Below are 16,249 nucleotides of genomic sequence, written 5' to 3'. Positions count from 1 at the left end.
GAACCCAACCTGTGACAGCCCACGTTGGCGGGAAAACTATAATTCCTAACAGTTCCAGCAGGTGTCCAGGCGTGTCCGAGGCGGGGATCCCCTTGCACGCCGGCTGACCCGAGGAGCGGCTGGCCCGGTTCGGCCCGGCCCGGCCCGGCCCGGACGCGGCGCCCGCGCGGTCCCGGGGCCGCCGGGCGGCGGCCGCGCATGCGCCCCTGCGGCCCGCTCTGGCATGCGCTGTCCGGCCGGGCTGTGGCGGGGAAATGGCGGCGCCGGAGGGCGGCTCTGCCGCGATGCCCGCGGCTTGTCCCGCTCCGCCTGGTCCCTCGGCTCCCGGCTCCTGGAGCCGCTCCTTGGACCGAGCCCTGGAAGAAGCGGCGGTCAGCGGGACCCTCAGTTTGAGCGGCAGGAAGCTCCGGGACTATCCGCGGGCCAGCGCCGCCAACCACGATCTCAGCGACACCACCCAGGCTGGTGAGAGACAGGGCGTGAGGGGGGCGAGGCAGCGGGAGCAGGAGCGGGTGGCTCTCTGGGCGTCCTGGCTGCCCTACCAGACCCTCGCTCAGCCCTGGGTCTGAGGTGACCAGTTTGCTGTCTCTTCGTTAAATTGAAGCTGGTTTCGCCTCTTCCCTTCGCTCTCCGCCCTTCCTCTCCCCGGCTGAGGCAGGATGGAGGAGCTGTGGCAGGGTTCTTCCTTTGCCCGTCTGATGAGATCTCTTCCATTTGTAGGGTTTTTTTTTCTTTATCATCTCTGCTGTAAAATGTTTCCCTTATGGGGAACTGTTGGAGAGAGCTTTGTGAGGTTTTTCTCAGTATTGCTGCTCGCTGCTGTGGTTTTAGCCAGTCTTGTTCTTGCTCTGATACATCTATATGTGAACGTGTATATATACACATACGTGTGCACCCTCACAATCTCTCATCTTGTCCTGCTGACACGGAAAACCAGCTTTCCAATAAGGGCTGTCAGGTGTGTGTATGCTAAAGAAACTATTTTTTAGAAGCTCTATAAGCTCTTATGCTTCTATTATTGTAATTTCAAACAGCCATAAGAAGATATGAAAGATACCGTGAATATAATCACAGCCTTTTCTTTTTTTCTCCTGTATAACACAGATTTAAGGATATTAAAGATTGTTAGTTACTTTACAAGGTACAATAAGCATTAGGGCTTTTATCCTCTCTATTCCTTAAATGTATTCATAAGAGTAGACTAAATAATGTATACTTTGAATGTAAGTACCTTGATCACAAGTGAAAACACATCTGTTTGCATATTACTGTATTAAGTAGAGAGGTAAGACTTGGGAAATGAGAGCTTGTGCAAGACGTAGAAATCTTCTTAATACATGATGTAGAAGGGATTTAGTTTATTTTGGTTGTGCAGTTGTATAAGTGAAATCAAAGTAACTTTAAGAGGTGTGAGCATGCCATCTGTTTGAAGCTTTGAAATCTAGACTTTTTAGTATTAAGTTGTAGCTTTTTTCAAGTTACTGTGTTTGTTTTTAAGTGTGTTGGTTACACTGTTGTTAAGTAATGCAAAATGGAACCTTCTTTAAAATTGTCTTGACTGCATACTCTGTCCTGTCACATCCTACTTATGCAAACATCTCTCACTAAGAAAAGAAACACTCATGAAAACTCAAGCAAACCTTGAGACAACACTGGTTTGCTTGTCTTGAACACATCTATACATAGAAAATACTTCTTGTTGGGAGATAAATTTTTGGGGTGTTTTTTGTTTCTTTTGTACAAGTGCAGTTGCACAATGCATGTGTAGTGGATTAATCTGTAAGCAAACACAGCATACACATTTGTGAGGAGTTTGGGCTTTTTGTTTATAACACTATTCATTTACTGTACTCTTAAACAATTTGTGGGAATTCTTGTTTCCACCAAGGTTCCCATCTATTGTGATGAATATTTGCATTGTAGTTGTTCAAGAAGCATTAAATGCTAATAAGCAGCAGTGCATGCCATACACTTTTGTGCATTTATCATCACAATGATCCTTAGAAGAAAGCTAGAACAGTTCTTAAGTTGTAAAAAGCAAAGCTTATTGAGTGTGTGTGGGGACACACGTTATGTTTAAATTCTCTGTTTTGAAGGCTGCTGTGAATAACTTAATCTTGTGCTTTTTTTTTAGTGTGGTCTATTGAGTTTTTTGGTTTTGTTTTGAATAATGCTAGGCACAGTTTTGTTCATGGGAGACTTACAATTCTTTTGTATAGGACTAGCCAGAAATAATATGATACAATGTATTTGTGTGTTAGGTGTTATAAACACTTAAAGTAAACACTTTAAACAACACCCCACACCGTAGACTCCCAAGAGCCCTCCTACATGCTGCGCCACGGACTCCAAGCACATGAGATGCTGCATGTCTGTTTTTCATAAAAACGACTGGAATTGCTCCCAAATTACAAATTCAGTTGCAAAACAGAAGATGAAACAACGATGTGCAAACTTTCCTCCTCGTGCCTGAATAGACACCTGTGGTGTGAATCATATACTGATACAGCTCATTCCCATTCTTGTAGCAATAAAAGTAACTGCATGTCAGTGTAACCACATGGATGCTTATGAGGTGGGAATGAATCACATCCCTCATTAACTAACTACCCTGCCAGGAAAGCAGCATCTCCCACTGCCCCAAGCCCTGACAGAGCCCCTGGCCTTGCCTGGAAACTGCTCTGAACGCAGGTGAACCAGTAAAGCGGGTCAGCAGGAACACGGTGTAAGAGATCAGAGGTTTGATCAAGTTAGTTGGGTGCTCTATGTCGATTTTGAGGTTGATGGTAGGTTATGTCAGCCATAAAGGTGCATTTCCAGATGTTAAATCAAGGGGAAGAGCACGTATTTTTGGACCTTGTATGGGTTCAGGTTTGACAAATACTAACCCTGATGCTTGAGCCGTAATAGCTTCTAGGTACCATTCTTAACCACTTCCTAAACTATTACCAGAGCAGCAAAACCAGGTCAGGTTTGCTGCACTTTATTTTTGAACTTAATACAATATTTCTTTTAGGTGGAAAAGTTAAGTTCCTCATTAATAATTTTCTTCAGTCTGTAAATTTTTCACTGGAAAGTGGATTCTCTAGTCATGTCAGAGCCTTGGCTGCTTCTGGGCACTGCTGTCTTCCAGATGATGAAAACACACATGTGACTTTTTAAACCAATGCTCAAGGTTACTCTCAAAACTGAGTGTATAACTTCAGCAGGCAGTAAAGCAGTAGTGAGTTTCTAGTTGTTTTGTACTTTGACTGGAATTAAGATCACCTATAACATCAAATTGAAGATGGGATGGATTAGCAGGCATGGATTAGCAGGAAGATAACTCCCTACAGTGTGTGATGCAGTCACCCATCTCATGTTCTCATATGTGAGGGATACGCAAGAAATGCAGTGTAGTAATAACTAATAACTTGGATACTGAAAGAGTATCTCGTTCCTTTATATTCCTCCCTTACAGCTTAATTGCACTGTCAGCAAGTGAGCAGGTTTACAAAGCTCATTGATGATGAAGAATAAGCAAGCTTCTTCATTATCAAATGAAGGATATACTTTCATACTTTTTTCTTTTCATTTGCTATCATATTTTCATTTAATATTTATTATCTCTCCCCATTTTATCTGAGTTACAGCCCATTTGTTCATTCCACTCATGTTCTTGACCACAGAATAGGAAAAAGAAGGGCTATAAACCACCTGAGTTAAAATGTGAAAGGAAGCACAGTTGCATTTTGCCAGAGTTAATGTAGATTCTGATGTCATTATTTGACAGCTTTCCCAGTGGCCTAAAGCATACATTGAGCAGAAAAGTTATTTGTCAAACCCTCCATGACAGCTGTAATTACTTAAAACGCTCACTGTCTCCATTTTTAAAGGAGAAGATGGGAATATGTGGGTTTATGCAATAAAAGAAATGTCTGTTGTATGGAAATTGAGTAAGATAATTGCATGCAGCTCACTATGTCTTGTTTCTGGAATACATTAGTAGTAAAAAAGGACAGAAGGACTCTGAACAGGAAGAATGAAATGGTCTGCTGTGCCTTTTCAATGGCTTTGCCAATAAGGCATCTCTAGTTTTATTCTTACTAGCTCGCTGTAGAAATGGTAAAATCTGACCGTAGTGTCAGTAAATTTTCTATATGCCAAGTGCTTACATGCATCTAGAAGGACTGCAGTGAGTATGTGAGCGTTCTGCACTAAAGGGTCTCACTGGTGTTTTTCATTCCTGCTAGAAGTTCAGTTGATACTGCCTAATGAGATGTAAAATGGCTTGTGAAGCACAGTATGGCTCAGATAGCAGTGGCCCTGGCACCCAAACATTTGTTCTTAAAGCCACAACAGCACAGTCAAAAGTAGCCTCAAATTAATTTTTTTTAAATCTCTTTGGGTTACTGTATTTTGAATGTAAACTTATTATGATCTTTAAGGTAACTTGGAAGGAATTGGGATTATTGTTTGTTCAAATCTCAGACTATTTGTCAGCAGAGTTTACACTTTTAATACTTAGATCATCTAAAGTTTCAATATTAAAACCCAAAACCTAGTATGTCAGTAGGGTCATTCAGATTCTTGTGATTGCATTTGTGTCACTGTCTCTACCCTTACCAAAACCCAAAGAGAAATGCCCTGTCCAGAGGTTCTAGTAGCTGTAGGAGTGGGAAGGAGAGAGCATCACAACCCTTCCCCTGACTTTGGACAGTAATTCAGTTTGTTCCATTCAGCTGCATTTTTTGATCTTAGCTCCTACTTGTGTTACTCCTTGTTTAATTTGATTATTGCTCCCTTTTGTTTTTGTTCTTGTTGTGTTTCTGTTATTGGGAAGTCTTGATCTCGTGTGGTCTGTGTATAAATACTGGCAATTCTTGGCTAATGGGGTTGTCTGAGAGTGGTGCTTTGGTAAATTGCTAAATTAAGGTCACTTCCCTGGCTTTTTTTTTTTTTGTTACCCTGAAAACATAGAGAGCAGTAGGTTGTGGTAGTTTATAGTTCATTTTTGCTGGATGTGCTGGGTTTGGATGGAGACCTGAGGACTGCAGTAATACTCAACTGTTCTTTGCACACAGGAAGTCTTTTTGCCTCACGTTTTATGGCAACTGGGAAAATGCAATCTGAGCTTGTAGTTTCTAATCCTTGTGGCAATAAAAATAATATGTGACATTCAGAATGCCTTTGTTTAGTGAGTTTATCTTTTAAAACAAACAATAAAGCCCTACCATCAAATTTTACTACCAGCGAGCTCTTGTAAGTGGTGTTCAGTGCTATTGCATGTGTTCCTAGTTACTTCCCTAGTCTTCCCCTTCCTTGACTCCATCATGATCAGATTTAATTTTTTTACTACTGTCCTGTCTGCATATGCCCTTGTAGTTAGATTTTTGGAGATAACTGTAACTACATAAAAAGTAAAGAGGGTAGGATTCTTAGTTGAATATATTGAACCCTGCAGTCACATGAAGGACAAATTAGAATTTAGGGAAAAAAGGAAATGGCTGTGTTTCTTTTGTGATGTTTCCATCCATGTTCTCCTGTGGTTGTACCTGTGCTTGGAGTTAGAAAATTTATCCTGGCTGAAAACTCCCTGAAGACTGTCATAAATGCATAGCCTAATGTGATCCAAGTTCTATGTTGATGCCAAAAGGGGAAGTTCTGTCTTCATCTCCTGCTGCACAGTCAACACCAGCAATCCTAGTGCCTTCCAGCAAGCTGTTTTGTTCTTACCTGGCTGAAAATCCAGCCAATAACTACGTGTATCAAATCCTTGGGCAGCTCACTAGGTCTTCATGTGCATGTGAATGCCAGCAAATGGGAATGATGGAAGCACTGCGTGGATGGTGGGAGTGAGAGGATCTATTTTGGCAGATGTGTAAGCTTAAATTGACTCGCACCAGTTGTGAAATCACACCTTGACTCTGTTTTGTAACCTTTTATGACCAACGTGCTGTAAATTTGCTAATCATTTTCTGTCAAACAAGCTGCTGGCCTTTGACTCAGTGAGCATAAGAATTTTTTATTCTACAATATGGCTTACAGAGTTGAATTTCATTCAGTGAAACTTTACTACTGATAGGTTTGGCTCTCGTGCGTCCATTTGGCAAAATACGTTATTTTCTATAAGTAGTTTTAAACTGATGGTTCAGGTTTAGAATGCAGTAGATGTAATTAGCTTGTTCAGCAGAAGAACCAGCATTAAAGAATTAGTTACAACAATCACTGCAAATTATGTAGCATGTGTTAAAAATAAAATTACGTGGTAGCTAACAAAAAGGCTATAACTCAATTCAAGGGTTCTTCTCTCTGTAATAACTAATCAGGCTTGGATCTCATGGTTTCTGGTGTTGGCCAAACAGCTTGAATGAATTGCAGTTGTGTATTCATCTGAAGCCATGGGCTGTGCAGGATGCTTTTTCTTCTTCAGCTGCTGTGGCCCCCTCTCCTAAGTGAAGGGGTGGAAATCCATTCATGTTAGAAATGTCCTGTGGTTTGATTTATCAGTGCATCAGAGTTAAAAGTATTGCCTTAATTCTCTGAATTACAGATACTTAGAGAAGATGCAAAGGGTACAACATTGTGGTCTTTTCTTTATAGGACTGTTGTGCCTAAGTTAGTACTTCTGTATATGTGCAGGAAGAGGGTTTAATGTTTCAGCTTGAAGTCCCCAAAACGGTCCCAACAGTCCTTGACTTCATCCTCACAATTCTGCACTACAAACTGCTGCTTCTACTGGCGGCCCACGTGTCTTTCTGGAGTGAGGAGTCTTTGTTCTCTTCTAGATGATAATGTACTGATTTGAAAGTTAAAGTATTTACACTCATAGCCTTCTCCCAATGAGCTTCAGGCACTCCAAAATGAGAATATACTGAAACCCCCCGACTTGCTACGCAGCCCAGGTGTTGGCTGCTGGAACATACGGTTTGTAACCATAATGTGCTCTGTGCAGAGGGCAGGAGGATTAGGGAGCATCTATTCAGTTCCACCCACCCCCACATTGTTCAGTGAACTATGTGAATTTTAGTCTCTTTATTCAGCTTATTGTTGAAACTTAGCTTTGAATACAGAAACGTGTTATTGTTGCCTTAGGCTTTTGGGTAGTGCTCCAGACCACTGAAAAGTTTTCAAACACTATTTTTCATGTAATCTCTGTGCAGTGTAGCATGGTAATGTTACTGCTTCTTACATGTCTGAAGCTTGGAATGGTACAGAGTTTGAAAGCATCTGTTGATTTGGAGTATCAAAATGTAAAATACTTTAAAATGCCTGAATTTACAGGCATTCTTTTTAAATGTAGCTCTTAGTAACTTCAGATGCCTTGGTGACTCCTTAGAAATACTGGGAATCAAGCCCAACAACTAGAAAAAATGTGATTAATTACTGTATTTTTGAAAGATTAGTTTAGAAAATTTGCTTAGTATTATGAAAGAAATATATGGCACTGACACTATGCAATCTATTTTTCCAAAGCAGTGTTCACTAGTTTCAGGTTAACCATCCCTTTTTCTTTGTGTAATTCCCTGGGCTTTTCCCCTAATGGTTTTTCAACAACATTCTCTTTTATAAGACTTTAACTGTGATCAGTCCTGATTCTTACAGTAATTTCATCTTGTCTGAAAAAGTCTATTTGAAGAGAAAAATTTTGAAGAAGAATGAGAAGTGGTATGTGGTTTTTAATTAAAGACATGTGGACAGTAGATATGCACAGGAAACAAGCAATTAAAGTTCTGTGGGCATCTGATGATAGACTTTATCATCCTTGTGCTTGATTTAGCAGAGTTACCTAAGTTTTTAACTGAGTTTTCTCTTTACAAAATATCAGTGTGTTTTCCAGGTTGCTTTGTTGATGCTGAATGCTAAATTCAGGCTGAGTTTTAGTTAGAGATGCAGTCTGAATTTTTTACAATGGTTAAGTGGAATAAAGCTGGCGTCTGTGTGATTCCTCAGGACAGTTCAAACCTTTAAGTTTCTCTTAGGTGAGCCAGCAAGATAGCAGGAGGTTGTAATTTCCTGGAGCCTGTTTGTAGAGTGGGATGCTGTACTTCCAAGATGTTTGAGGGCAGAGGTGATGGCTGGAACAGATCTTAGGTTCTGTGTTTGGGTGTTCTGGAGGTGATTATGCTCTACCAGTTGATTATGTTCTACACAGGTTCCTCCCTGTGTTCATGTCACCTGTCTTGTTCCCAGCAATGTTTGTTATCTCAGTTCTGTCTCTTCTGCCCATGTGTTTTTTTCATCTCCTTTATCCCAACTTCCATGTCTTAACACTTTCTTCTATAGTAGTTAATCTTGCCTGGTCTCAAAAGCCTCTCTCATCACCAACTCCAGTCTTCTCATCCAAGTTTGTTAGCATGATAAAAAGAGGAATAACTGATATCTTAACATTTGGTAGGCAATACCTTTTAAATCAAATCAGGAAATTAATTTTAGGATGCTGATGAGACAAGTAATAATTTGAACATACTTAACTCATGATTACTATTATTTATGGTCACATGTATTACCCTTTAGTTCAGTCATAGACTAAGGCTTCTACTGGTCTTTGAGCTGGTGTCAGTCACACTGTTCTCAGGGACTGAGAGTCACTGAGCACAATAATAGCAGGACAATTAGGAGCTTGTCATTACACTAGTCCCAAGCTCATCTATGGAATAAATGTTTTTGTAGAGGGCCATGTCTGAATGTGGTAATAAGCCATAAAATATCTGCTATTTCCTTTCATTCTGCTGGCTTGCAAAGGACTGGGGAGGTTTGTGCTTAGCAAGGTAAAAAATTATCTTTGGAACCCATCTATGCTAAAACAGCAGGTCATCCATTGGAGCTGTAAACTTACTGCAAATATTCAGATGTTAAATATTTCATGGCTCTGTTCTGCTGGGTGCAAATTTTGTCACATCATTCAGGGATGGCTGTGTGTCAGAAGATTGTTATAATTACCATTAAAAGTTAATGTGGAAAGCCCAGGAGCTTCACTGTTGGTAACAGTCATCAAACCTTCGCTGGTGATTTGCTCAAAGCTAGCATTGTGCTCTGAGCATGGTGAAGGAAATCACACACACACATTTCCAGTGCTCGTGATTTGGCTGTGAATTATGTAACTGAGTAATACAGATGTGGTATTTTAAACATCTGTCATCTCTGCTTTCACAAATATGGTAAGATGAGAAATGCATCTTTTTGGTTCTTTTATCAACATTATTGCACTGCAGTTTCTGTTCACAGCCCCTGTATTGCCCTGTAGCGGTTAAGAAATAAGTCTGTGGAAATTCCACTTGAAAAACATGTTACCAGTTTGAAACCAGACTGCTTAAGTATCTTTCCACATATAAATAAAATTAAATACTATTCAGTTCATATTTCTTTCACTTAAAACACATTTTTCCTCTTTGGATGCATAAAGGATGTATAAAGCATTTGGATGCATAAAGCATTTGGATGTATTTTTGCAAAAAGCAAAAATACAGATTTTCATTATTAATGCAGTTGTTGTCCCAGTGCTGCCAGATTTGCAGTATAAATGGAAGAAAAACTTAACAGTTTTAATAATGACTGTAATTGTTTCTAAATAGATTTTCAGACAGAAATGTGATTTTTTTTTTTTAAACTAACTTCACCAGTATTCTTGCCATATGATGCAGTTCTTTTCAATTCTTAACCATGTTGAAAATGTTATAAATACAAGAGTTTTTAGCTTGCATTGCAAGCTCTGTGAGTGATTCTGGGATAACTTAAATGAGGTGTTGTTCTTTCTGTTTTGGGGAAGGGGTTTCCTCTTCTAATGAATGTCTACAGCACATATCCCTGGGGCTTTCTCAGTATAGGAAGGAGAAATGTGTCTGGTACCTGACAATTGTTAGGGATAACAAAAGCAAACAAACAAACACAAAGACCTGAGCAGAACCCTGAGATTTTCTGTTCTCCTGATTTTCTGTTCTCCTGTCTGTGAGCTGCCTGCCTCTTCACCCTTGGAGAAGCACTTTGTACTTTTGTTTCCCTCAGCTGCAGGTGTTTCAATCTGCTGAACACTGGTGTCTGTTTTTTAATCATGCTGGAAGAAAGTGTGTACATACTTACAGTATGCTTTTTAGATTTGCCTGTTCTATTTCTATTCTGGTTTGGACCATAAAGAAATCCTGCTATCACTGCATTTCCCAACTCTTTGTATCTTGCTTTCTCTATTTAGTGTGGCACATTCTGCTTCCTTCCTGTGTGCACCACGGCATCCTTATGTCAGAGGCATTTAGAGAACTTGTTTGGTGTATTGTTTTACTTCTCAGGCAAAAGCATGTCATTTTAAAGCTGGAAAGCATTGTTTGTTCTCCATGAAGAGAGGAGGAAAAAAGAAATTATATGACATCCATCTTACGTGGGGGATGTTTTTTAATCTCATTTCAAGCTTTATATGACATATGAGTGAATTCATTGAAACAGGTTTTTCATATGCCTTTGTATTTTATTTCCATGCCGGATGATTTGAAGCTCTGTGACTACATTACATAATATCATAAAATTGCACATTCTGCAGAAGAGTCATTTTGAATGTAATGTTGGTATTAATTTTTAAAGGCAATGGCAAACTCCAGTGGCAAACTTTCATTACCAAAATTTTTTGTCAGTTTATAGCAAATTATCTTATGATCCTGTCACTCTTGCTATCTTACTCTGTACCAGTGAAATGCAGTACTCTTTATTTCTTTTACTTAGTATTTCTTGTCACAGTTACAGCAGTTGTTTCTTCCTTTGCTGTAGGTGCTGTTTAAATAAAAAATTCTTGTTTAATAAATACTATCAGGAGAAATACAAGCTAAAAAAAATTGGTTTATTTTCAAATATAGTTTGTGGTGAGACTTCTCACTCACAAGTTTCTCATTCTTTCTTTATAGTGGCCAGGGAGTTTTATTTATTTCTGTTAGAAGTAGAGATGCATTTCTGTGCCTCTGATGATCTCAGGATAGATTTTATTCATCATATTGTGCTTACAGTAATGAACTCAATATTACTTTCAGGGCAAGAGAAATACTCTGTACTGCCCCTATTGTTAGTGCTTTATCATAATGTTTTTATATAACTTCAAATATCCTGCTTGACTCAATTTTTCCTACCCTTATTTATGTTTGTTTTTGTTTTTGTTTTTTTTTTGCGGATTACTTCCATATTTCTAGTGAAGTTAGATGAATCTTTTAATACTGTGCCATTTTTATGATATTGTTCAAATATTGCACATCAGGGCCAATTATTTTCAGTGTCTAATCAGCCCTTCCAGTTTCCTGTGTGTGGTTCAATGGCTGATTTGCTATTCAGTGAATATCAAATCTGTAATTTCTTTGCTGCAATCAAAGCCCTTCTCTCTTATCTCCCCACAGCCTGTGTAGACTTTAAGAAGTTGTTAAAGCCAGATTATTTCCATTAAATCTATTGACTAAAATCCAGGGAGTGAGTTTTGCATTGGGACTATTTTATCTTGTTTGGGGTTAGATTCCTTTGGGATTTTTTTGCAGTCTCTGACTATTCATTTGCCTCCTGTTCATCTGAGTTGGAGGCTGTTGACCCTCCTTGTACCCAAGCCTGTTATCCTAGTGAGGTTTTGGGAAAGGTAAGTGGATTGAATACATATCAAATGTATGTTTTAACAATACTCGTAATTTTTAATAGCAAAAAATAATAGATGGATCCAGAGGTTTGCATATGGACTTACAATCGGGCAATAGTTTTAGCTCCATTTTCCAAGGTTTTTTAATGTGTTTTGCTTTAAATTGATGTTTTTAAAAGCTGATTTTTTTTAGTTGGGTAATTCCTTTTGTACCTGAAGGAGCTATATCTAAAGGACTGGGGGATGAGTTCATTTACTGCACACTTCCCCTCACTACTAACTTTGTGAAGCAGTCTTGGAAAATGAAACCCTGCTCTGCTGGAACTCAGTCAAGTATTTCAGGAGCAGCGGGCAGAAGGCAGTGTCGTGTTGCCGAGGAGCAGTGAATGCTCTCACACATCTCCAGTGTCTGCCTGTGGCCCTCTGTTAGCAGGGGTGAGGCAGTTTCTCTGTTACTTGGAGATTTTTGCACTTAAAGTTCTTACATGCTTTCAAATGAACACTTTTTAAATTACAGTTTTGTATACATGTACAGCTAAAAATACCAGCAGTTGAAATAGTCATTATGAAATAGAAGAACAGAGATCTCTGGAAGTGGAATTCTCATCGTTGTTGTGCAGCGTGGGCAGTGGCTGCACAGCTTCTCTTCTGTGGCTCAGTGTTTGTCAAGAATTCTCCTGGCAAGGCAAAAAGCTTTCATTTCCTCAGTTTGCACTGAGCTGGTGTAGATAAAAGTTGTCACATACAGAAAACTGTTTCATTGAAGGAGCTGAAGGGATAGAACCAACTAGCCAAAAATTTTCAAAATTACTACTGCAGTTTGAGATTAATTTTCATGACAGCTTCTTAAGACCAATGTTTACTGTTAAACCTCAACTTAAACATTTCCCTCAAGAGGAATTGGTTTGGTTTGGATTTGGAAAAAAAAAAAAACAAACCTCATTTGTGGTCAGATGAGTTTGGATTTTGTTTTATAAAAAGTGTTTTCTTCCAGCATTCGTAATGTTAATTTTATTTTGTGAAAAGAAGTGCATACAATCCACCTCAAATGCTAACTGGAGAATGTAACAATAATTTTGATAGCCTTGCTACTAGTTTTTAGCAAGCTTAGCTTTTTTTTTTTTTTTTTAAGTGAAGATGAATGAAGTGATGGCCACCAGTCCTGTAGCCCTTGATCCTTGGTAATGTCTTCATGGTGTGTTTTTGACTGAAGGTGACTTTTATGGTTTAAAGATTCAAAATTTATTTCATATTTTAAACATCTATTTTGGCAATTGCTGCCATTTATCTCCTCTTTTGGTCGTTCTCTTTGATAAGGGATATTTTCCATGCATATCCTATACTGTTGTTTTATTTCTTGACATTAAAGTGGCTTGTACTGCCCAAGATGACTTTGTAAGACTCCAGCTCTCTTTCTAGAATTCTGGCAATAATTGTCCTATTGAAATTGAAACACTGCTTGTGTAAAGTATAACAGGCTTTTTTTGTTAGGAATGATGTCAGCATGAGAGATGCCCTCAAGGAGCCATTAAAAGAACATAGGACTTTTGAGTGTTGGACTTTATTGACTTTTCCTCTCAGTAAAATACAGTTCTGCAGAAGATGGATCAGTGTCTGCAGTGCCATGAGATGCATTTGTTGACTTTACTGTGCAGTCTGATGAAGCTGTATCTCAGTGCCATAAATACAGAGGCACTCTCTTAAGAGTGTCAGAGAAATGCACTAATAAGAGACATAAAATTTTATAGAAATGCTTGCCTTTCTCTGAAAGTAATTGGCCTTTTTATGTGAAATTACTCACTTTGCTTTTTAGGACCTTTGAATTTTCAGTTCTGGTTTGTTTCTAACTCTTTCCTTAAGACATTTTGAAATGTATCTCCGTCTACAAGCTGACATATTTATATGTGAAAATGCTTGTAGATGGAGAATTTTATGTCCAGTATTAAGATGAATTGAAGCTTTTAGTGAAATAAATGGATGAATGGTAGAAATAAGAAGTCTTTGTTAATTGCATTTTATGTTTCCAGCCGTCCTGACTGATGCATTCCTCCTGCTTTTATTCCATGCCAGGTTGTCCTTCTCCAAGTTACAGTTTACTCACAGAGCCATTAGAATGGATGTATGTATGAGATACTTTACTGATTGAGATGAAAGCTAGGGCAGAACATCCAGCAAAGTGGCAGTACCACACAATCTTCCTCACTCGTGATCTCTGCAGGTGTGACTCTGATAGCCATGAATAGATTGCTGAGGGTCGTTATCAATGTAGTCCATGTACCTGGGATGCCTAAGCTGGGTGTGGAAGGACCACCTTGGATAGTGTAAAATCTATTCAAAAGACACTGTGCTGCCTTGCAGGGTTTTTCTAGCCTGGCTCAGTCCTTTCTAGAGGTCCTTGACACTCTTCTGTCACCAGTGTCATTGCCTATGACTGTGCACGCTCTGCATTAGATTTTGTATTAACCTGTGGTTTTGCTTTGTCCTGGTTACTTCCCCTCCCTTTTATGAATAACTGAAGATTGGATATGGATTTTAGACTAGAGACTGTGGCATCTAGCATAGCATCTGAAACTCTTATCGTGAAATGGAGGAACTAATATTTATCATATTCTTGATTTCCTGGTGAGAAGCTGTATGTGCAGCATAGTTTCTTGACAGGAGTCTTTTCAATTTTTCATATCTGCTTCTGTGCATAGTCTTCCGTTCATACTGCGTGCCCCATATTTTCTACATAAAATTGGAAAAGAGAGAGAAATGGGTTTGAGGAGATGATATTGTGTGTGAAGACCTTGAAGCCCTCTGAGTGCTTACTGACCAGTCTCTGGACCATGAGAAAATTGTGGTACTTTTAACTTGTAGAAGTAAGGAAATGTAAAGTTGCCCCATAGAAAACAGAGCCTTCTCTCCTCTTGCTGAGAGCAGACATCTCCCTGTTCCACTGGCTCAGCCCTTGCTCTGGAGGTGGCAGCCTGCACTGTGTCCTGTACTGAAGTTTATTTTTGAATACAACTTACCATGATGCAAGGACAAGTATAACAACATTAGCAAGCTTTTAATTAAAAACAAGATTAAAAATGTGTATTAAGTGACTTGACTTTCAAATTCAACATTTCAACTCGAGCCTGCAAAAGAATGTCTTCAACCAAACTTTTTTGCAGCCCTTTGCCACATTTGCTCCTGTTTCTGCATGGCAGCTCAACTCCCCTCTGCAGAGCAAACCAGATCACTAAGAACAAGGTGCTGTAAGTTATGAACTGACAGCCAGGTTAGTTCTGCCCCTGTGGACATGACAAGTTTTACTCAAGTCTTGAGCCATCAGTTGTCTTGAAGTGTTCATGGGAAAGTGAAGAGATGTCAAATAAAATGAGGAATCGTTTCCTGATTGGGAGAGTACATAGAAGGGAGGTATGTTGATGGTTTTGGTCGGAGTATGTTCATATACTGGTATTTATTCTCCATGGTCCTGCGTGTGAGAACTGAGAAAAGCAGATTCCTAGATAAAAATAGATGATGAAGAAATACAGAAGAGGTAAACTTTGGTTTTTGTATGCTGGGAATCAAAGCAGCAAATCAGAACCATGATGATTTTAATGATTTTAAGTGATTGTGTTGCAGTGAGACATTTACAAAACAAGCTTAGTCTCCTTTGTTTTAGCCAAGATGGTTGCATAATGCTACAAGAAAATGGAATGCTTAAGTAATGAAGACTTTGATCTGATTAAATTCAAAGTAATGTCAACTTAGAAAATCCTGATGAAAGATTTTCTTTCAAAAGTTGTTTTCTTACTTCTCCTTTTCTCAACTCCGTGTTAAGGCAAGACTTCAACTTATTTGTCAGTGTGCTGATAACAGCTAATTTAAGGAAACTGTGCTGCCAAAGGAAGTCACTGCCCTCATATATTCACTAGAGAGACAGTTCATGTAAGTCCTCCCCAAGTTAGCTTCAGGCAAAATTTGCAAGAGTAGTTTAAACAGCTTCAAAAATCATGTAAGCTAACTTGACGGTTTTTCTGCCTGATGTGAGTTGGGAAATGCTCACACAAGCATTGCAGCATTAGTAGCTTACAGCAAAGGGCTGGTAGGGAGGACCCAAGAGAGGGAATAATTTTAAACCAGTAAAGTGGCATCCCAGAGAGTGGGGATCTCCAATGCTTTCAGGTGTCATTCAGCTGTCTTTGTTACACTGTATAAAAGGCTAGACATGAGGGTTTCATGCTATGATTTGACTTTTTTATTTTTAAATCAACAAGGTGTAGGTTTGGATCAAACCCAAACAGCTTCTTTTAAACCAGTTTTATCAATGGAGAGGTGTAGGCTGCCATACCAGCTTTGTAGGTGTAGTCCAAAGGCTGCTTTCCTTGGAGATAAATCCTGTGTCTATGTATGTTCTGCATAAAAAAAAAGCAGAGGGGCCTGCACTGCAGCTGGACAATGAGGAACTGAGCTTCCCTGATTTAACCAGCTTTGGTGAGCTGGAGACTCCAGTTCATTTACTCAGTGATAGATCTTTTGCAAAGTTGCTTCTCCAGCTTTCACTTAGTTTAGTTTGTTTGGCTTTAAGTTTTAGAGCCGTTTAAAAGAGAAGCATGATTATGCTGTTGGGTTGAGTGCCAAATTTAATGAGGAAAGGGAATGAAATTACTAGAAGAGAGAAGACTGGGGGGCTGTCACTGG

The 16,249-nt window shown here is 39.2% G+C and overlaps 1 protein-coding gene across 17 annotated transcripts in view; it reads left to right on the top strand.

Annotated features, from left to right (window-relative positions):
- The first annotated feature begins 221 nt into the window (after nt 1–221).
- The window catches only part of LRCH3 (leucine rich repeats and calponin homology domain containing 3), a 58,015-nt gene continuing 41,987 nt past the window's right edge, over nt 222–16,249 (top strand). For 15 of the 17 annotated variants that reach the window (XM_068200578.1, XM_068200584.1, XM_068200580.1 and 12 more), the window contains exon 1: nt 222–465. In XM_068200578.1, the coding sequence (XP_068056679.1) occupies nt 255–465 (211 nt within the window). In that variant the 5' untranslated portion in view covers nt 222–254. The remainder of the gene's footprint in view (nt 466–16,249) is intronic. The other 2 variants (XM_068200589.1, XM_068200588.1) reach the window with 1 other exon arrangement.

Source organism: Anomalospiza imberbis, chromosome 10 (genome assembly GCF_031753505.1).
Source record: "Anomalospiza imberbis isolate Cuckoo-Finch-1a 21T00152 chromosome 10, ASM3175350v1, whole genome shotgun sequence".
In the NCBI taxonomy this organism is placed as follows: Eukaryota; Metazoa; Chordata; class Aves; order Passeriformes; family Viduidae; genus Anomalospiza; species Anomalospiza imberbis.
This window is presented reverse-complemented; position numbering and strand designations above follow the sequence as displayed.